Here is a 23,535-nt window from a genome sequence, read left to right as displayed (position 1 = left end):
TGTAATTTTAATTAAACAAAAGTCAAAAGTCCCTCCCTTTAGCTATCTTTCTCTATTTATAGGCTCAAGGAGGATTACATGAATTTGTTACAGATATTCTCTCCTAATTAATCGGATAATCAGGATTCATAGGAGATAATCTCGGGATTGACTTTGATTCACCCAAGATCAAATTGAAATATGCGGAATGTACGACCATGCTGGTCATAAGAAAAACTCAACCACCGCGCCTGTAATGTCTTACTGGTCGATACTCTAACAGAACTCTGCCAGGTGTCAGCCACGTGTTCAGAAATCGCCTGCCACGTCATCCGTGCCTGTTTTTTGGATAACAATAATATTTATTGTTAGGCTAAATTTGGCCCATGCTATATTTTGTGTCAAATTTGGCACAACTTTTAGTATGTGTCAAATTTGGCACACTTTTTAAAATATCATTAGAGTGATACTGTTGTTAAAATATGCTAAATATAACAATAGAACACTTTTTTTATATGACATTGGAGATGCTCTTAAATGTGCATAGATGTTCAAAAACCCCAACATTGAGTTTAATGTCTGACGCACCGCCACCTCATCTAAAATAGATTGGGGGTAGTGTTAATAATAAATATGTTTATGATGATTAGTTTCTATAAATATATATACTTTTTAGAATTCCCTTTTACCCATGTTTAGACTTCAATTTGGATTGTATTTGGGAAATTTAAATAAATTCAAGTTACTATTAACTTTTTTTGTTTAAATAGAATTAAAAGAGGAAAGAACTACAACATAAAAGGCAAGTCTGCAACAATAACAGCACGAGCAATAGAGGGTAAATCCTTATTCCAACTAGCACTAACTCCATTCTCAAGAGTATACTTGGTGTCACGGGCCGGCTATTTGGGGATTCCAACTAGACGGAACGTGCGGCACTTGCAGACTCTTCAAGCTAGCAAGTCAGCCTACAACACACACCTACAGGCAAACAAACTCAGCGGTTAGCCACATACACATCTCGGACATGCAACGGGCAATAACGAAGTATGAGCAAGCACAAAGCAAGTCATTCCTAGGAACGTCCACACAACACAAAGCACACAACAAGGCAAGTGGCACACAAAGGCCCAACGAAGGTAACAAACAAGTAACACATAAGCAACAAGGAAGTACACAGGGGCAAGTATGGATAAATGTTATTTCATTAATATATAGCCTTGATAGGGCAAGGGAGTATACAGCTTTGGCCCCTATCTGCTGATGGCCATGGTGCTTCCCTAAGTCACCAGGTCACCTCCCCCTAAGGAGCCTTCTAGGGAAATAAAGTCTTCCCAGGAACATATATGATTTTTGTCTGGGAGACATATGCAATATTACAAAACTGCCACTACCCTATCCCATGAGGTTGCTTGGTGCAAGACTTGACTAATGATCAAGCACCAAGGCATGCTCATTACAAAATGGCCCCATGTGGGTGTGCCAAAGGGGCAGCACGCCACACTTGGCCACACTTGGCTATACAATGAGTTAAGCCAGTGGCACTACTACAATAGCTAGCATAAATAAATATCATCAAGATCACTACAATAGCTAGCATTACTCAAAACTATGAAATAGCAGTGGCACATTTAGGGAGTGCTTGAGATGGGTGAGGCCCAAAACAAATAAAGAAAAAATGTTACTTTTCCAATTTTTACACATTAAATGATATTTTTCTAAATTTTGAGAACTTTTTTATATATAAAAATTAATATTGTGCTAAAATTTAGAAGCCTTTAGGGTGGGGCCCTAAGCATAGGCCTAACCGACCTATACCAAGGCACGACTCCGGACACAATCCGACTCAATAACAAACTTAGGCAGCCTCAACTCATTTCTCAGCATCATTCCTTCTTTTTTTTTTTTTTTTTTTTATGAAATTACAACATCATTCCTTCAAAAGTTACTATTATCTTTTAAAAAATATTGCTATTGATATTTGGTGCCATAAAACCTTGTATTATTCTGTACTACTTTTGTACAAGTTGATGTAATTAATTATCTCTCTTTATATGTGTCTTTTCCTTCTCATGGATTTTTGAACTGTGAATAAATATTGGCCGCACGATGGAGATGTGGATCCTACAAGTATGGTAGGTGTCATTCATGCATGAATACAAACCGTTGGAGTAGTTGACAGTCATTTATTGACTAACATAAACTTTCTCTACTAATGTCATAGCTGCTAAATTAGGCAAACCACATCTATTACTATTAATTATAGCTGGCCAACCAAATTGAGTGAATAACCTAAAGCTAAGCCTTTCTATCAGAAGAAAAAAAAGAGAAAGAATTTCGCAATTATAGGCCTACCTTTAGAGAAAAAAATTGCAGCCATAACACAAAATATTTGACAATAAGTGTGTTAGTATGGATTCTACTTTTGATGCTAATGAAATCAAATTTTTGTTAATAATTATATTTAAGTACTAATTTATTATTTTTATGACAATAATATTAAAATTTTATACTAGTTTCATCTGTTGATATTAATGCAGATATTCATTAAATAATTTAAAAAATATATAAACTCAATATTAAATTAAAAAAAATAATAACATTAAAAAAAAGAAATTTTAAAATTAAAAAAAAAAATTGGTACTTGAATGCAATTTTTAGCAAATATTTGATATATTATCATCAAAAAAATTCAATTGGTACTCATGTGAAATTATTACAAAGATTTAGTATTAGTGATATTTAAAATAAAATTACTATTATTGATGCAAATATTTTAAAAAATAATAAATAGCATTTTTATCCCCCGATCGATGACCACTGTATGATTGTGCCCCTCGAATGATTTGCGATGTTACCGAACTATGCATGTTACTGAAATATGAGACTTCTGTTAGATTTTGTCCTAGATAGCTACCAGATTGATGATGTAGCATTTTGTCTCTTGATGTGGCAGTGCCATATGTAGAATAATTAGAAATTTTACCCCCCGAACTTTGATCACTACCAAATTGTGCCCTTTTTATTAAGACTAATTTAATTTTTTTTTAAAAACTGATAACTAAATCCTTAAAAATTAAAAAAAAAATTAAAAGATTAAGAAAATAATCAACACTAAAAGTTTCAATTAATTAAATAAAATTCAAATACTCAAAAAATAAAAATCTAATTAATAGAAAATAATTTTGTTTTACTTTTTCTTTTCTTTTACAATATAAAATAAATATATTTTAATATAAAAATTAAAAAATAAATTCTAAAACAAAGTTTTTCCCTTTTGTCCTCCTCTTAAATTAAAATATTTATTTATTTATTTAAGTCTTTCATCCACCTCTTTAATTAAAAGTTTTTTCTTTGTTTTAGTATTTACTTTAAATGTTCATTCTAAAATAGTTTTAATTAATATTGTAAAAGAAAAAGTAAAAAAGAGTTATTTGTTGATAATTAATTTTTATTTATTTATTAAGGATTTAATTATTATTTAAAAAAAACATATATATTTTATAAAAGGGGTATAATTTGGTAGTGGTCAAAGTTCGGGGGACAAAATTGATAATTATTCTATACATGACACTGCCACACCATCAATCTGTTAGCCAAATAGGATGAAATCTAACAGAAGTCTCATATTTTAGTAACGTGCATAGTTCGATGGAAATTTTTAACATCGCGAATCATTCAAGGAGCACGATCATACAATAGTCATAGTTTGGGGGGCAAAAATGCTATTTATTCTTTAAAAAAATTATAAATTTAGTTTTTTTTTTCTTTTATCAAAACCATAAATTTAGTTAAGTGGTATTGAACAACCATAATTAGTTAGTAGTTTACATTATATTTAATCGCCTGTAGTCAACATATCAATAATTGAGTTAGAAAGAAAAAAAAAATATTTGTGGAGGGAAAATGTAACGTCCAAATTTCCCTAATGAGGCTTAATACCTTGATTAGGGGCCAGAAGTGCAATAATTGAATACTATATGCATGATTATATGAATTATGTGAGTTATATTATAATATGACTATGTTGGCATGTTTAGGTGTATTAAGCATGCATGTGGGCCCGTTTCTTATTAGAAGGCCTTTTTTGTAATTTTGTCCCGCCAAGTGCATATTTGAATGAGTGTGTGTTTTTGTGATTGAGACCACATTATTATGTAGATATATTTGGGATATTCGACACGAGGCGATCCTGGGGAGCAAGTTAGCGGTTTAGTCATAACGGGGTCAAATACCCAGCTTAGGGTGAGCCTAGGGGTATTTTAGTAATTTAGTGCGTAGTCGGGATTTATCGGGTGATGGGTAGTTATTAGGTGATTATTTGGGCATGTCGGGATTAATTGGGAATTTATAGTGTTATTTGAGGACTAGTGGGAAATGTGGCAAATGACCGTTTCGCCCTTGATGGCATTAAAGGGGAAACTCTTGGATGAGGGGAATTATGGTCTTTTCCTAGCCTTGGTTGAACTTAGTTAGGTCTAGAAGCCTTCAGAAAGAACTAAGGAGAACACTCAGCTTCCATCCATCCCCTCTCTCTCGTTCATCTCTCTCTCTCTCTCTCTCTCTCTCTCTCTCTCTCTCTTGGGCACTTGGCAAGCATTTGAAATTTTTGGAGAACTGTAGGAATCTAAGGAGCTGAAGCAATGCTTGGAGTAGTGTGGGAAGTCAGCTGGAAGTTTCGTTGTGGTTGAGGTGAGCTCTCCATTGTCAATTTTTGTAAGTTTTGAGCTTTCCTTTTTAGGTTCTTGGGGAGTCCTTGAATTTTGGTGTTTGGGGAGGTTTTAGAGGCTATGGGTCGTTATTTATTGTGTATCTGAATTGCTGTAATAGTTTAGGTGATTAATTTGGGGTAAAAACTGAGTTTGGAGGGGTTTTGGAGGAGATTGCGATTTCCGAAATCGCTAAAATTTATGGGTTCACGGGGTTGTGCCGCAGCACTGATCTTGGAGCGTCGCGGCCCGCATGAACTCAACGGCTTGGGGTGGTTCTCTGAGGCGCCTTAGCGCCGCGTCGCATAGAGAATTAAGGGGATTTGCTCTCTGACTTGTAGAGGGTCGCAGCACTTGTGTGGGGCCCCGCGACTCAAATTGGGCATTTTGGCCAAATGGGGTTTTTAAGCTCAGGAACTCAAACCTAAAGGCTCGAGAATGATTTTACTACACGGTTTAGTAGAATTCGAGGTCCCGGAGGCTAGTAAGTAATTTTGAAGCTTTTAATTAGTTTAGATCTTGATGATTACCTGTTATTACGTTGTGACTAGGTTATAGCGTTAAGGTTTGGGAGTAAGGATTGCACTCGGGATCGCCATACGCCATTTGCTGAAGATTCAAGGTAAGAAAACTGTCTCTTGCACCAAGTGTAGGGCGTGCACCCCAATGATAGGGCACGTGAATAGTTGTGTCATGAAACTATTTATAGTTGTATGTCTGTTGTGTTTGAATTTATGCTGATATACTTGTTGGAATTGATTGCTTAGTTTGGAGACCGTTAACGGCATTACATGTGTAATGTATGACGTAGTGGCGAGGTCATAACGCAGATACGTTATCTTCCACAGTGGCGGGGCCATTATAAAGATGGAATGTCCATCTACTCGGCATGAGTCGTATGTTGTTTGGAAAATCTGTGAACCGATTGTGATTACAGAGTATGCAATATATGTTAATGTTTATCAAGAAATTTGTATGATTTGTATGGGTTTTCTAGTCGGGCCTTGGCTCACAGGTACTTCATGGTGCAGGTAAGGGGAAAGGGAAGCTCAACCAGCCTGCTCGCCTGCCACGGTCGATATATTTTGAGAAACATGAATCTTTAGTTGAAAATTTGCCGCTTAGGTCGGCTAAGTCTGTATTTTTGATAAACTTGTATTTTATTAGAAACTTTTGGGACCCCTTGTAATTAATTAACCTTTTAAATGAGAAGTCCAAAGTTTGACCAAAATTGTTGATATTTAATTGTCGTCTAACCCTAATTATATTTTTAAGTTCAAATGACTTGCTTAACGAGTTAAGCATTATTTTTAACACACGGTATCACGATTCTGACTATTCAGGACGTTACAGAAAATAATATATGAAAAAAGGGGAATATATAACTAAAAATATAATAAGTGACATAGATTTATAATAAATAAGTATAGAACAAAGGAAACGATATGATGCATCAACATAGATTATGGGCATCACTTGTTAGAATTTCCTAAAAGAGAAAAGAGTCAAAAACATTTTTTTTTATTTAAGGTGGCCACCTATGATCTATATTCTTATTCATAAGGACACCCTTGTGGCTATAATTATGGTATTATAAAGGTCCCACATATAATATGATCCACAACTAATACATTTTTGATAAGATTATATAATAGATCCAATGTAGAAGAACCAAATCACTTTGCATTATTATTACAACATTGGTTTGCTTTGTTCTTAGTAGTGACCACTTTCCACTATACTAGTCAATATATATCAGATTGATTGATGTAAGTTGCTTAGGGTAGATATAATTTTTTTTTATAAAATGGGAAATGAAAAGCTTGGAGCTTGATATTTTTGAGAAAATCTGAGAAAATGCTTACTAACTAAAGTTGAGAAGCATGCATAATTAATTTCAATTGAAAAATCTTACTTAATTGACGATTAACACCCTTAATTTATAATTATCGATGGTGGCATAGTGATAAAAGATGACCTACCAACTTTCTTTACTTTAGAACCATCTAGAATTTGATTTCCACCTACTACACTGAGGTTAAAATTATTATTATGTGAGCCTACTGTCTTTAGATTAAAGTAGCTCTTGGCGAAATGCTCGAGACGTGAGGGCAAAGCTAATTTTTTTTTCTTAAAAAATAATAAATTACAAGTACTCTTGTATACTAGATACAAACAATGTGTTATTGATTGTGTGTTTGGTTAACTCTATGTAAACACTTATATAAATGTAGTTATATGAAAAAATATTTTCTTACCTCGGGCTCTTATAATGTAGTTTTGGTATTTAAAAAAAAAAAAATTAATATCATGCATGGTTCTGTCTCTTTTTTTTTTTTTTAAATTGATAATAATTTATTTTACAAAACTTACCATAATTAATATTCTATCTTATTTTGGCCAAACTTTATTTATTAAAACATTCGTACCTTTCTTTTTATTAAAACAATATAATTTTAATTGATTTATTATTATTTTTTTATTTTTTCAAACTAAATTTTTTAAAATAAATACTATTAATATGGCATTTGTTTCTCCAACATTTTTTTTAATTCTCATGTTTTTTTATTTTAGAAAATAATAATAAATCATTTAATTTTTTTGAACAACATTTAAAAATATATTGATTGTAATAAAAATAGTAAAAGAGTATTTTTTTTTTTTTTAAAAAAGGACCAGAATTAGAAAGATAATTAATTTTGTTAGTGTTTGTAAAATACAAGATTATCCTTGAAATTTTGTAGTTTAGCTTTTAATTACAATCTAGAAGATCAACATATTATTTTCTTATATAAATTGGCATGCTTGCTTATTGAATTTAGTGCAAATTAATAATATTATTTGCTCCATTTCAAAAAAATTATTATTTGCATCAGATTATTAAAAAATATATATTTTATCAATTATTATAAGAGTAAGTTACGACTAAAATACATAATGTTTTCAAAACGTTACACTTTTATACCCAATTTTTTTTTTCAGGGATAAATATACTAAATGTCTTCAAAATATTGCACTTTTATATCCAAACTTTTTTTTTTTGCAGTACATATTCTTAAAATTTTTAAAATGCTGCACTTTTATACCTATTTTTTTAAAATTATTTTGAGAAATAATAGAAAAGTGAAAGAAAAATATAAGGTTTTAATTATATTTTAAAATTTAAATTATTTTCAATTCCTTATTCTTTCTCAATTAATAAATAAAATCATTTAAATTAAAAATTAATCAAAATAATTAAAACTTATATTTTCCTTCACTTTTAAAAAAAACTTATATTTTAAATTCAAGGAAAAATATTTTTAAATTATTTTAAATCATTTTTTATTAATTTTAATAAATATTTATTAACTTTTAATTTAAAATAGTTATTTTGAGGAATAATAAGAAAGAGAAAATAATTTAAAATTTAAAAAATAATTAAAAACTTATATTTTTCCTTAATTTTCTTATCACTTCTCAAAATAATAAAAAAAATAAGTATAAAAGTGCAATATTTTAAAAATATTGAATATATTTACCGCAAAAAAAAAGTTTTGGTATAAAAATATAACATTTTGAAGACATTTAGTATATTTACTGCCGAAAAAATGATTGGGTATAAAAGTGCAATATTTTGAAAATATTAAGTATTTTAAGTGTAATTTACTTTTATTCTAATTATTTGCAATTTAATAATGCATAATTCATTGATATTATTCTGTAAAATGTAGCTGTTATACAGGGACCAAACCAATGACTATAGAAAGCCAATGGACCAGCTAATAATATAGCTTGATGCATACTAGGAATAGATGTTTTAAAGATAAGCACAATAACATTTAATTAAATAATCAAACTTAGCAATCTCATGAGCAATGTGAAAAGTCCTAACATTATAAGAAAATGAAGAAGCATTTAAAGAACTAACATGAGTTTTAATTCCACAACCAAAGTGCCCACATCATTCTACCATTTACAACTTGCCTTAATTAGATTAATTAATAGCTAATGGGTGCTGATTAACGCCCAAAACGTTTATTCACTAAGTAATTAGATTATAATAAAGATCGGGCGGTCGATTCCATAAGTTGGTAACTAAGAGCATAGTGAAAAATAAACACAAAAAGTTAGTGAAAGGTAATGGAACATAAATAGATTTATGATTTTTTGTTTGAAAATTTGATGGTAAAATAAGATGTAATCCAATATTAGATAATAGAAAGGTATCAAGAGTCACTCATATGCATTGTTTAGTTATTTAGAATTTTGATTCACAATATCACAAAAACAAATAGTTCACATCCCAACTATTTATTTGGAGGATTTAACATTAAAGTGCATGCATGTTTCAAAAATATATTTGATGACATATGTTCTTACTTTGGAAGCAATATATTAATCATATAAAAAATCTAAGAATGACACTATACCATTTGGCCATAATGCAATAAAAGATTGAACATAAAACTAAGTATCAATATTATTTGGGAAATTGGTGAAAATAGTCTCTTTTTTAAGTGATTTTGCACTCTGGCCTACGTTTGATAATTTTTTGCAAAATGGCCTCTGTCTAAAATTCAACCAGTTGTCAAAATTTTTCGACCAGTTGTCTAAATTTTTCGACCAGCTGTCAAAATTTTCGACCACCTGTCTAAATTTTTCGACCATCTGTCTAAATTTTCGACTACCTGTCTAAATTATGAGAGGTCATTTTGCAAAGAATTATTAAAACTAGGCTAGAGTGCAAAATGACTTAAAAAAATAGGCCATTTTGCCAAGAAGCCCAGATTAGGCCATTATACACATCATTTTCACAAAAAATTTATAAAGAAATATGAGAATGAAAGTGAGAGGAAATTTAGCTATAATTTCTCTATCAAAAAAATTACCTCTCGAATAGCTAAAATGAGCTCCTATTTATAGAGTCTCAAAAGGGGTTAAAATACAATTTACCGAGGTTTGAGGTTTACAAAATAAAACTAAAATATTAATAATAAAATATGATTTAAAAATCAAATTTATTATTATTAATATTAGTTTTATTGTTATGATTGTTATTCATGCATGCAGGTACACAGCGTCGAGTTTGGAGCTGCAAATGGCTCGCACCTAGACCGAGGAGCATACAACTACAACTGTAGGCGGCTGGTCAGTTGCAAGGCGTCATTTGGCGTAGCTATTAGGCGCAGGGAGGGTTGGAGGGGTGGGTCAGGTCGGAGTTGGGCCGGACGGTGCTCGCGGGGCAGCAGGCAGCTGGGTTTGGGTCGCACACAGGGCAGGAGGAGGACTGGCCACGTGGCGCGCTGGGAGAGAGGGAGAAGGCAGCAGGCTTGGGGTGAACACTTGGGCCTTGGACTGCATTCTTTCAAAAATGTCATTTTCTTCATTTCAATTCTTTCTTTCTTTCTTTTTTTTATTTATGCTCAAATGCTTTCTAATTCTTAAAAATTAACCACAAATTAAATTAAAATTAAAACTAATAAAATGATATTTTTGAACACTAACCAAGTACACATTTAGAAAAAATGGAGATGTTATTGAAGAAAAATATTAAAGAGCACTCTAGAATACCTAATAGTCTGTATTATTATTGATGCAAATATATATAGAGTTCCCATATTTTATTTTAAATGAAAATATACAAAACCTATACCAAATTATACCAATAACAATATAATATAATATAATATGTTCTAATATATTGGGTATTTTAGAATGACTGATAGCAATAATCGTTATTGAAGCCAAAATCACATGCCAACATAGTTTTTTCTGTAATGGCAAGGATTTCCGCCCTTTAGAAGCTATTAGTAGAACTTTGGCTCGAGTATCTCTAAAAGCAGTGTTGCCCGTTCCGAGGACACCCAACATAGTTGTAAAATTATAATTAATTTTGTAAAAGAAAATTAATAGATATTCAATCTAACTCAATTAGTCAGTCAATTATTTTATGCCAACTCAACATGAGATATTATTTTTAGTATAAAAAAGAAAAGAAAATGGATAATGACACGTGGCAGTGGTGTCACATACTCAATGTCTATTGTATTGTGAGTGTGAGAGTAGTCGAGTCACTATGAGTGAGTCACTCCTACAACTCAAGGCGGACAATGCTTTGTCGTCCTCACTATGAGCCAACAATGTCTTCCATACCTACACGTTAAAACCCCCAACCCCAACAATCAATCTTTCAAATGTTATCATTTTATATTGACCAACCATAGTATGCCACGTAACATACCATATAATGTTTAGTTGTATGCCTTATTTAATCATATACTATTATAACTATTCTACCACCTTCATTAACACTTTTTTTATAAAAAAACATACTACACTGCCAAAAAGATTATCACTACTACTTTTTTGTACAAGATAACAAATTTAGAGGCATATTTGTTAAAATTTCATAAAAAGAGATAACAAGATGACTAAGACGACCAACAAAAGAAAAAAGAGAGAATAATTTACATGATAAAAAGAACCATGGCTTAGGTGATAGTTTGGGAAAGATTGATTGAGATTTGAGTTATGTGATTATTATTCTTTGACTATAAATTATCTTATGTTTTCCTATTATTTATCAATATATATTTTTTTCTAAAGATAGGATAATTGAGTCTTGGAAGCTTGGTGATCAAATTTGTTGGAAAAAGTGCAACCTTATTACTTAATTGTTTTCTTCTTTTTATTTTATATTTTTGGATTGGATGAAGTGTGGGGCCATTAACCATTGGAGAAAATAAATTGGATCCAAAACACAACAATTATTACCTACCCACTACCCACCCACCAAATACAACTTATGATTATTGGGTAGATTTTGAAAATTTTATATAAATCAAATTAGCAAAATAATATGAAGATGTTTTATTTTTAAAATATTTGTTATTAGATCTTTATTTTCAAGTAAAATGATTAAAATATATTATTTAAAAATTTTAATCTTATTTATAAAACTAGAAAATATAACCGCGCTTCGCGCATTATTTTGTAATTATTAAAAAATATACATATTTTAAAATACTTTTAGGAGAATGCTACGACATGGATTCTTTTTCACCCTACTCGTACAACATGTTTCTTATATGGACACGTGAGAGCGTATTGAATACAATTTTTTTCTTCTTCATAATGGTGTCCATTGTATATAAAATCTCTTGTAGGTTTTTGAAAAATTATGAATAATTAAAGTACTGAAAACAATGTTCAAAAAATTTGTTGTACGTGTGCATTTATTTTTTATTATTATTATCATTATTATACGCTTTGCATGATTTTTTTTTATAAAAAGTCTAAATTATGTATATGGAAATTTATGTTTTGTGTAAGACTTATTTTGGGCGATTACCCGTTTGAACCTTTTAATTTTAAAAATTAACTTTTAGATTTCGTGTTTTGTCAAAAGGTTAAATATAAGATTGGATAGATCGATTATTTGAACATTGTATTTTGGCCGATTACCCGTTTTGACCATTTATTTTTATTAATTAACATTTGGACCATATATTTATTCAAAAGGTTAAAAATTCTTTATAAAAATTAAATTATATATAATTTATGTTTTTTTGTAAGGATTCACATCATTTTGAACATTGTATTTTAGCCGATTGCTCATTGGGGTCTTTATTTTTAAAAATTAACTTGTGGACCTCAAGTTTTGTCAAGATGTTAAAAATAGGAATAGATAGATTGGTTATCTGAACACTATACTTTGGCCGATTACTTGTTTTGACTCTTTATTTTTAAAAATTAACCTTTGGACTATGTATTTATTCAAAGTGTTAAAAATTCTTTATAGAAAGTAAACTATATATACACACCATTACTCTTTATTTTTAAAAATTAACATTTGAACTATGTATTTATTCATAGTGTTAAAAATTCTTTATAGAAAGTAAACTATATATACACACCATTTTGGACTTTATATTTTAGCCGATTACCCATTTGGACCCTTTATTTTTTAAAATTAACTCCTGGACCTTGTGTTTTATCAAAATATTGATTACTCGTTTGGATAATCTTTTATATAGCGCTTCAAAGATGTTATTTTATTAGTATATTATGTAGTATATATTTGTAGTTTTTTTTATTATTTTATTAGTTCATTAGGTATTTAATTCAAAAAATATCTTATTTAAATATCTAAAAAAAATAATGTTTAATGTAGTTTTTGTTTTATTTTATTTTTTGTTAGTTTATTAGGTATTTAATTAAAAAAATATCTTATTTAAATATCTAAAAAAATAAAGTTTAAAAAATTATTAATAAAAATAAATAAAAAAATTAGATTAAAGAAGAAAATAGTAAAAATAGTTTGGAGTAATTTTAGAATGACACATCATCTCCTTATTAATAAAAATGAATAAAAAAAATTAGTTTTGAGGAGGAAATAGAAAAAATAATTTAGAGTAATTTTAGAGTGCCACATCATCTCTTTGAAGCTCTCCTTTATATATATAGATAGATTTTATGCTTAGCAAGAATTATAATTCTAATTAAATTATAATTTTTTTCTTTTAAATTGAGTCTTAATGTTTTAAAATTATGTTCATTATTATAACAACACAGCAATATACTTTTCTAGTTGAAAATATAATATATTATGAAAAATTAGTTTGCATTATTTTTTCATAAATTTATATTTAAGATTGTATCAGTTATTAATGATTTTTTATTTATTATTTGTTTTCTTAAGAAAATTTTAAATTTAATATTTAAAAAACTTTAGTTCTTAAATTTTAATAAATGATATACATAATTTTATTATATTATTATCTTGTAAAAGAGTGGAAATATATATATATATATATGATATAATTATAGATTAATATATTTTATAATTTATGTAATGGGGTGTATTTAATTTGGATGTATATAGATTAATTTATGGGTGTAAATATAGCTCTTACTTGGGCTTCTATATTTTTACACTATAATTTTATATATAATAATATAATTTGATACATAATTAATATTTATTTTTTTAAATTGTAAGATTATATATACATCATTGCATATTATTATTTAAAAAAAAAAAAACATATGTTGCTAAGTTTATACACTATTCTCTTAATAGTATTATATACTCATTTATTTAGTAATACTAAAATTTTGATAAAGTATGATTTTATATTGGATAATTTTCCTACAGTTTAAAAATGAGTATAATTAAGGCACTTATAAATAAAAATAAACATAATATTATAATAAATTATAAAAAATTTGAGTCTCATATTAAAAGGAACACCTCCAAAAAATTATAAAAAAATGTATATTATTATTTTGAAAGTTCAACATAAAACAAAATATTTATCCAAAATTATTTTAGAAAATAATTTATTATTTAGAAATATCATCAAATTTTTAATTCTACGAGTAAATAATAATTCCATACGGATACTTGTTGAGGAAGTAAACTTATATTTTCTATAAAGTTATAGAAGATTAGTGTAGGACATTTATGTATTGATTGGTACAATTTAATTATAGGTCTCATATATTTATTTTATTATATTTTAAATAAAATATGTGCGATTCAAAATTCATATATATTCTAATTTACAATAAAATTTAAAAATTATACAACTTTAATTATATTAAAACTTAGTTTAATTTATATTAAATCATTTTTCCGTATTGAAACTTTCAAATTATTTTTATATATTTTTTATTTTTTATTAATTAATTAAAATTAAGACAAAATTATTATAAAATATAATTTTTACAATTAAAAAAATTATTTAATAATTTAAGTGTAATATTTGAAACTGCTTATTGATTTTTGTCCCAAAAAAATTACTTACTGGCTTAAGTATAATTTTTAGACTATTTTCTGATTTTGCCAAAAAAAAAAAAAAACTATTTTATAGTTTATGGGTAATTTCTTAGACTATTTTTCAATTTTGCTCTAAATTTTCCGGTAATAATTTGGTGTTGGTTACCATAGTAACCTATATTTTTTTTACGCTAAAAAAAAAAACATATCTGTGTTGTTTTGCGTAGATTTTCAATTTTCCTCAATTTCTTTGAAAAGCGAAACATCCTTTAAAGCGGGGTTTAAATCTGGAGAGATTCAGAGCCCAAACAGAGACGAAGTTCTCTCTCTCTCTACTGACATACTTCCTCTTCTCTCACCCTTTGCTTTCTCTCTCTTACAATTTGTCCAACTCTTCTCTCGCTGTCAAATCCACACGCAGTTCACCCCTTTTCTCACTCTGAAACCTCAATCCTTCTCTACCACTATTCATTTCGCCTTGGTTTCTTAACCCAAATCAATTCATTTATATATATATATATCGCTCGGCTTCTTTTCTGGGATAATCTCATTTGTTGTTTCTTTCTAGCATCACTGGGCGGCCATGGCGATTGCTGCCGCAGCCGTCATCGTGCCATTGGGATTGCTCTTTCTCGTCTCTGGCCTTATCGTCAATGTCATTCAGGTACTTGTTGGCTTTGGTTTATGTTCTTCTATTGGGTGGATTTGGTTTTTACTCTGCTTCAGATTTGTTCAATTCTGGGGTTTTGATTTTTTTTTTTTTATTCTTCGTCGTATTTTGGTTGGAGATTCAATGTAATGTAGCTTGTGGTTCACGGTTATGGCTATAGCGTAATGGGTTTTTTTCTTTTGTTGCTGTGATTTGCTACAAACTAGACTAGAATCGCTTCAACTTACGTTTTCTTAAGTGGCTATTCTGAGTGAACTACTTAATCTATAAGCCTGCATGTGAATCTAGGGTTTTTTTTTCCTTTTTAATTTATGAGCAGTCCCTTCTGTCATGCTTTATCTTGTTGCTTAATTAAGTTCTGGGGTTAAAGAATGAATCCTGGATCATCTATCCAGTCTTATAGTTTTGACTATCTTTTAGTGGGTTGATTCAACTTCTTGGGTTCAGTTAATGTAAAAGGAAAAGAATTTTTCTGAGAGTAGTCATTATTATGTGAAGGTTGTAATTTGGATGTATAATTTTATTTTTGTTAATATGTTTTCACACGAATAAACAGTTTAAAGTTAAACACTTCCTAAATCTATACATATCTGACCCTTAATTTCAGGCAATTTGCTTTGTCCTCATCCGGCCTTTGTTCAAGAATACATACAGACGGATCAATAGAGTGGTAGCAGAGTTGTTGTGGCTGGAGCTTGTATGGCTTATTGATTGGTGGGCAGGCGTTAAGGTGTTCATCAGCTCCTATACATCGTCTTTTATTTATTTATCTTTAACGAAATATATTTTCTGTTTATGTTCTTTATTTTGACTTATAGTATGCTTTCTATTATGATTACTATGAAATTTATGTTTTCTATTATGTGTAATTCCTTTTGAAAAAGGTCTGTGAATGTTTAAAATGTCACTGGTAGAATTCTAATCTTTCTAGCTACGAAAGTGGTTCTTTGGAACATTATCATGAAACTGTTAGGTTGCCTTATCGGTGGATAAGCATTTTCAAAGAACTTCTTTCTAGTGACACTGATTATGCCTACATTAAAGGTGCTCACGAACTTAGAATAATAAATTAAATGAATGGAGATTACACCTACTGAAGCTCATAAACATAGAATAATAAATCAAGCGTATCAAGACAATTTTGAAGTGAATGAAACTCTATGTCATTTGTCAATTCCTGGAGCTGGGAGTACTTTGATTATGGACTCAAGTTTTGAATCTAGACTACAGTTTCAACATTTTTGGTTTATACCTGTTTTTTTGGGGAATTAGATGCATGCAGTGGTGCAAGTATTTATAAGTGCAAGCTGAGAGCTTTTAGATCATGAGTTGCAATTTTTGTTTTGAAAAGTTCTTGTTGTAGAATCTTTCAAAGTTTGTCTGCATCTTATTTACATTTTTATGTCTTTGCTATCCCACTGTTATGCAGTGAGGAGATCTCTAACAATTTTTTTAACGAAGATGCCTCCTATACTGTTTGCTTTATCATTTTCTTTTATATCCACAACTGTGAGAGTTTGCGCTGTTGATATCAAATTTTAACTAATCAGTTCATTCCTTATTGCTGCAGATCCAAGTATACACAGATCGTGAAACTTTTCAGTCAATGGGTGAGGCATAAATTCATTTGACAAGGCACAGAGTGTGTTTTTTATTTATAATAATTTATCTACTCATGTTTTTGGATTTTTCAGGTAAAGAACATGCTCTTGTAATATGCAATCACAGAAGTGATATTGATTGGCTGGTTGGATGGGTTTTGGCTCAGGTATGTAGACAAGATACTTCAGGGTCATAAAGCACATCCTTACACTATCATTAACATCATCAATAATGTCATATCTTGTGCAGTGACAAGCATATGTTATTATTTATTCAAAACATAACTTGTGCTTCTTTCATTCTGTTTGATAAGGACTAATATTTTTGGTGCCATCTTGAGTCCTTTTTCAAATTATTGCTCTAGTTGATTGCTGAGTTTATTCTGCAGCGGTCGGGTTGCCTTGGGAGCACATTAGCAGTGATGAAGAAATCATCAAAATTTCTACCGGTATGTTTCATTTTGAAACTGAAATGTTTTGCCAGCATGCTTAGATATCTTTGAGTCCTGACTTTTTATTTTTGGCTCTTCTTTGATATAGTTCTTCAACATTGCTGTAGCATCCTTGGATTTTACTACTTAGGGTTTTAATGCCGTTTCATAATTTCATCACGGATTCATTCTACATCAAAGTTGTATCTTTATTCTGGCACATTGGTGCCATTCTCCTCTAATGAGAAATATCACTGACAGATGTCATCTTGTGCTTTGTTTTCTTATTAGGATTTTAGAGTAGATGTTTTTTTTTTTGGTGAATAAGCTTCAGTGTATTACTCAACAGCCAAAGGGTACAATTCAGCTAGTTACAAGCCTACCAACCAGCTACAAAACCAAATACAGATCAAACAAAACCAACCAACAGGAAACTAGCTCATACTGAACTTAGTGACCCATTCCCTATCTATAGCTTTAGCCTTTTTAGGCATTACAAGGGAAAGTCTAAACTGAATCTTTTTAACAACTCTTTGTACAGTATTATCTACATGCCAAACTTTATTGTTCCAAAAAGCATCATTTCTCACTCTCCATATATGATACACGAGAGCTGTAAGAACAGAGTAAAGGATGCTCTTCCGAACAACACTCAATCTCTTAGCTTTGTGAGTCCAACAGAAAAGTTGCTCCAGATTTAAGGAAACTGAATTCCAACCCAAACTTTGCTTGATCTTCTGCAAACAGGAACTGCTATATTGACAGTGAAAAAAGAGATGTCCAATACTCTCAATATCACCTCCACAAAGCAGACAAGATTGGTCTATTAACGGCTGAAACTTGTGCAATTGCTCTCTAGTACGAAGCCTCTGCATCATGACCAGCCAAAGCATAAATCTATGCTTCGGAATGCTCAGCCTATCCCAAACAACTTTGCTCCATTTAACTGCAACAGGATGCTCAAACAGCAGTTCATGACCAGCTTTAATACTATATCTCATCCCTGCAAATTTAGACAGCTCAATCTTAACTTTGAAGGCATCTTTGACAGCAACCAACCGCTTCCAGTACCAGCTGCAATCAACAGGCACCTGGTACTCCCACCAGTTTCTATCCATCAGATAAACACTATTAATCCACTTCGCAAACAGATTATCCTTTTTATTGGCTATTGCCCAAACGTACTTACCCATTGCAGCCAAATTCCAATAAAAAACCTTCCTAAAACCTAAACCACCAGCTGTCTTAGGCAAACAAACTTGATGCCAAGCTACTAACCCCGGACTAGTACTATCAGCCAAACCTTTCCAGAGAAACGCCCTGCAGATAGCTTCAACACCCTTTAATAACCTTTTAGGAAGAACCATTATTTGGGCCCAATAAGAGTGCAAAGTAATCAAAATAGAATTGATTAGAGTGACTCTTCCCATGTAAGACAAGTGTCTCGTGCTCCACACTCTGATTCTAGCAACCATTTTCTCAAGGATAGCATTACACTCAGCTGCTGAATTTTTTTTGGAACAAACAGGAATGCCAAGATATAGGGAGATGAGCTCTATTAAAACCAGACATCTCAAGCACTCGGGCCACCTCTGCCTCCTGCATGCCACTACAATACACAGCTGACTTTTCATTATTAGGCAGTAAACCAGAAGTCATTGAGAAGAGTTTAAGACCCTGCAATAACAGAAGGATCGATGGAAAGTCTCCATGACAAAAAAGTAGCAAATCATCCGCAAAACACAAATGATTCAACTTTAACAAGGCACATCTGTCATGATACTTAAAACCTGGCCGAGCCCCCACATCTGTCAATATCCTAGACAAATATTCCATGCCAAGCAAAAAAAGGAGAGGGGACAAAGGATCTCCTTGTCTTAAACCCCTCTTGGATTCAAAAAAACCATGCATTTCACCATTAAGTAAAAGTGAAAACTTAGGGGTTGTGATACACACCATAATGAGATCAATGAACTTTTGGGGAAAATGGAAAGCAATCAGCATTTCTTCAATAAAACCCCATTCAATAGTGTCATAAGCTTTCCTCAAATCAATTTTAATTATACAACTTGGTTTGCAATTCTTTCTTCCATAATGCCTAACAATATCTTGACAAACTATAATATTATAGGCTATATATCTCCCATGAACAAACCCACCTTGGTTTTCAGCTATTATATCAGGAAGAATTTGCCTTAAGCGAGAGCAAATAATCTTTGTGGCTGCCTTATATATCACGTTACAACAAGAGATAGGCCTAAAATCCTGGACACTATTCGGGCATTTGACTTTAGGAATGAGTGTAATGGTTGTTGCATTTATCTCTTTAAGAAGCAAACCAATGTTTAGAAAGTTAGTCACAGCAGCACCTACCTCTTGACCCACCAGATCCCAGTTGTCTTGATAAAAAGAGCTCCCATACCCATCCGGCCCAGGTGCCTTCCTCCCTGGAATATCAAAAATGGCAGCTCGAACCTCTTGAATGGAAAAAGATTTCTGAATAAGCTGAATATGCTCCTCTGAAAGTAATGGACCAGCAGCCACTATTGAATGAAAAACCTTCCTTCTGTTCCTCATTGAAGTCCCTAACAAGTTCTGGTAATAGCTCAGAAATGCTTGTTGAATATCCCCTGGTTTATCCATCCAAATACCCCTCTCATTCTGAATGCAGTTATTTCTATTATGAACTCTCCGAGCCTTCAAAAAAGCATGGAAAATGGCCGTATTCTCATCACTATTTTGAACCCAATCGATTTTAGCCTTTTGAGCTAAAAAAGAGTTATGAGCTCTTTGGTAATAAGAGTATTTATCTCTGGCCCTTTGTTCTTGTTCCATTAAAATAGTATTTCGTGGGTCCATATTCAGTTCTACTTGAATATCTAACATCTCTTGCTTGGCTTGAATAACCACCTTGTGTATCTCATTGAATCCCTCCTTGTTAATAGCTCGAAAAACACTCTTCAGCCTCTTCAGTTTTCCCACCAAACGATACATAAGAGTACCAGTAATGGGGGTCTGCCAGCTTTGTCCAACCTCTGCCTTATAACCCTGAGCTGATTTCCACATGCTAAAATATCGAAAAGTTTTCTTCCCAGTACTAACAAGAGTAGATGTTTAGATTTCAAATCAATTTTTAATGATACTTAGCTACCTACCAACATCTGTTAATTTTATGGAATTTCATCATCTTTTAAAATTTCTATGCCTTATTTCTAAGTTTAGTTTTACCTGCATGTTCTTTTAGGGTAAATTCTATTTCATATGTTCAGGTGATAGGTTGGTCAATGTGGTTCTCTGAATACCTTTTTCTGGAAAGAAGCTGGGCAAAGGATGAAGGCACATTAAAGGTAGGTATTGCTTTTATATATACGTGTTGAGTTTATATATTTTGTCTTCTCTCTTTGATGCTTAGTGCATGTTTGTGTTTACTTTTGACTAGTCTCATTAATCTCATTGAACCTTTTGAGTGTATTTTCAGTCAGGAATTCGACGGCTAAAGGACTATCCCTTGCCCTTCTGGCTGGCTCTTTTTGTTGAGGGGACACGCTTCACACAGGCAAAACTTTTAGCGGCCCAGGAATATGCAATCTCGACAGGTCTGCCTGTTCCTAGAAATGTTCTGATTCCTCGTACCAAGGTCAAATTTTCATTCCAACTTTCTTAATCTGCTTATTTCTTTATCTATAAAGTAAAGATATGCATGGGAGGAGTGAAAGAAACATTATTATCTGTTCTTGGAATTGGTATTTCTAATGTGATTCTTGGGGTTGATAGCATACTGAGAACTGAGGGGTTGTAGCATTTGGGAGAGCACATGATTTGTGCTTTTTATTCAATGTTAGACCTTACGGACATCAAGCTAGGCTTGAGAAAGGACCATGGCAAAAAATCTATTTGTTTTGTGATTTTAATTATGGGACTAAAGCTTTGTCATACTGCATTAGACTTTTTCTCTGTTCATGTTGTGCTAGTCACACAATTCCAGGAGACGGAGGAGTTATTTTTAGCTTACATCCTACTGAAGGGTGGGAAAATTTTTATTATATATCTGATGGCCTCTTTCCTTTCCTACTAGTAAGTGTATAGGATGCTTTCATTTTAAATTTAATATTTTGTTTCTTTCAGGGCTTTGTTTCTGCTGTAAGTCACATGCGTTCATTTGTTCCAGCTGTTTATGATGTAACAGTTGCCATTCCCAAAACATCTCCTCCACCTACAATGTTAAGACTCTTCAAGGGGCAACCATCTGTGGTATGCTACTGCTTTACTGAAGATTTCTTAAAAAAGATGCATCAGCAGTCAACATATATTATGCATACCGAGTAGATTGCATTGAACTTGGAGTTCATGTTATTAGGCACTTGAAAGAAATTTAGGACTATAGAATAGTACTGTTGACATAAATATTTTCAGTTGTTGTACCAGTGTGCTTGTTGCTTGTCTGGATGAGTGCCTACTTATTTTAAATGACATTAGAGGTCATTTTGAGCTTTACAAGAAATGGTCCCTTCCCACCAAAGCCTGTCTTCCAGTTAGTTGAAAACAATTAGATTTCTGAGATACTATGTGACAAACTTGAAGGCATCCTGTCCTCCTTAGTAAAACATGCTAATTTTTGCGCCCTTTCACCCACCCACACGTTAGTCAATATTAGTCTGCATACATAAATTAACATTCTCCAATTCCTTTACACTACTCTCCTGCAGGTACATGTGCACATCAAGCGGCATGTGATGAAGGATTTGCCTGAAAGTGATGATGCTGTTGCACAATGGTGCAAAGACGTATTCATTGCCAAGGTGGATAACTTTTAAATCAATAAAAAGTGGATGTTTTTTCATTCTGTAGACACTATATAAAATTTGAATTTTGAATACATACACGTTTCCTAGTCTATGTCTCAATCTTCTCTTAATTTTTCTGTATGTACTAATTTATATGTTGTACTTTACAGTATTTTAAAACAACAAGAGACAAAAATTGATCATCAGTCCTGTTGCTTTGTTGAATGCTAGGATTCTTTATTGGATAAACATAAAGCTGAGGACACCTTTGGTGATCACGAATTGCAAGACACGGGTCGTCCGAAAAAATCTCTTGTGGTGGGAAACTTTTTCTGGTTTTACCAGCCAACCTGCAATTTGATTCTTTTCAATTAATTTTTTTCTCTTCTCCGTTTTACTTTTGTTAGGGTGTGTTTTAGAAGTACACTTTGTTCTTTGCACAGGTGGTTGTATCTTGGGCATGTCTCCTTGCATTCGGGGCTTTGAAGTTCTTCCGATGGTCTTCACTCTTATCATCATGGAAGGGCATTGCACTCTCATCCTTCTTTTTGGGGATAGTTACCATCCTTATGCAATTCTTGATTCTCTTCTCTCAGTCAGAACGTTCAACTCCTGCCAAGGTGGCTCCGGCAAAGAACAGGAACGACGGAGAGCGTGCGCAATCTGCAAGACAAGATAAACAGAACTAAATTACTGCTTCAATCGCCCAACATTGGCTTCAAATTCTAAGGTCATGATATGAAACTTGGTATAGCATGTAACCTTCTCATGTATGTTTGTTAAAAGGCCTTCTTACCTTAGTGTGATCTCATTTTTAAATATTATGCTTTTTTTTATCCCCTTTTTGTACAACATAGTGGGTATGCATATTGGTTCGTTTCTTTGCTCTAGTTGATTAGGATAAATGTTGTACTCTTTAAAGAGGATTGTAGAATTATTACTGAATTAGCAATTTAGGGCTGGAAAAGCCACACGTGCAGTTCCTTTTGTATTTCCATTTTAGGTTGAAAGGTGTAATAGGTGAAAAGTGGATTACTTCTACTTTTTCTTTGCAGATTGATCACTTTCCTATGATCAGTTTCAGTTTTTCTTTCCCTTTGTTTTACTCCCCATTTTGGTAGTGTTATTTGTATTACAGTAGTTTTATTTGGGAAAGTAGTTTAACTTGCCTTTTTATAACTATTTATTTATAAAGAAAAAAAAAATTAGCTTGTTGTTGCCTTCCCGAAAGGTTTTTTGTGTAAGAGATTAATATATCAACAAACGATAACCTTATTATATAATTAGAGAAAGCATGCCTTCTCCATGAATTATATCTGTGACTTGAGTTAATACTACTCTCTTTAACTGTCATTTATTCAAGAATAAAAATGGAAATTCCTTAGTGATGTTTTTATTTATTTTTCTAATGACATTTGTCGATATATTTATTTACTTTTTGTGGTAAAGACCAACTCTCTTGATTGATATAAAGTACAATGACTATAATAAATAAAGGAAGGAAAGGAATTTCTACCAATAAAATATGTTTATAATTCAAGCATATTCGTAATGGAATAGAGATTCATGAAAGACAATATAGCTATTTTCTTCAATAT

At 31.5% G+C, this 23,535-nt stretch overlaps 1 protein-coding gene and 1 long non-coding RNA gene across 2 annotated transcripts; both read left to right on the top strand.

Moving 5' to 3' along the window:
- The first annotated feature begins 4,513 nt into the window (after window positions 1-4,513).
- On the top strand, window positions 4,514-5,908 carry LOC133829470 (uncharacterized). The gene is made up of 4 exons (XR_009891798.1): window positions 4,514-4,671; window positions 5,240-5,310; window positions 5,456-5,626; window positions 5,720-5,908. It is a non-coding gene; the product is annotated as an uncharacterized LOC133829470 (long non-coding RNA).
- An 8,806-nt stretch (window positions 5,909-14,714) lies between these two features.
- LOC133831394 (1-acyl-sn-glycerol-3-phosphate acyltransferase 2) lies at window positions 14,715-23,042 on the top strand. The gene is made up of 11 exons (XM_062261665.1): window positions 14,715-15,115; window positions 15,729-15,851; window positions 16,692-16,731; window positions 16,816-16,889; window positions 17,112-17,171; window positions 20,423-20,500; window positions 20,632-20,790; window positions 21,279-21,404; window positions 21,860-21,952; window positions 22,169-22,255; window positions 22,381-23,042. The coding sequence occupies exons 1-11, from the start codon at window positions 15,035-15,037 to the stop codon at window positions 22,624-22,626; spliced, it is 1,167 nt and encodes a 388-aa protein (XP_062117649.1). The 5' UTR covers window positions 14,715-15,034; the 3' UTR covers window positions 22,627-23,042.
- Window positions 23,043-23,535: the final 493 nt, after the last annotated feature.

This window comes from Humulus lupulus, chromosome 4, assembly GCF_963169125.1.
Source record: "Humulus lupulus chromosome 4, drHumLupu1.1, whole genome shotgun sequence".
NCBI lineage: Eukaryota > Viridiplantae > Streptophyta > Magnoliopsida > Rosales > Cannabaceae > Humulus > Humulus lupulus.
This window is presented reverse-complemented; position numbering and strand designations above follow the sequence as displayed.

Excerpts from the sequence above, each read along its gene's own strand:
- LOC133831394 (XM_062261665.1), top strand. The coding sequence starts at position 15,035 with ATGGCGATTGCTGCCGCAGCCGTCATCGTGCCATTGGGATTGCTCTTT. Across the intron at positions 15,116-15,728 it reads TTATCGTCAATGTCATTCAG|GCAATTTGCTTTGTCCTCAT; the intron begins GTACTTGTTGGC and ends CCTTAATTTCAG. Across the intron at positions 22,256-22,380 it reads GTCCGAAAAAATCTCTTGTG|GTGGTTGTATCTTGGGCATG; the intron begins GTGGGAAACTTT and ends TTCTTTGCACAG.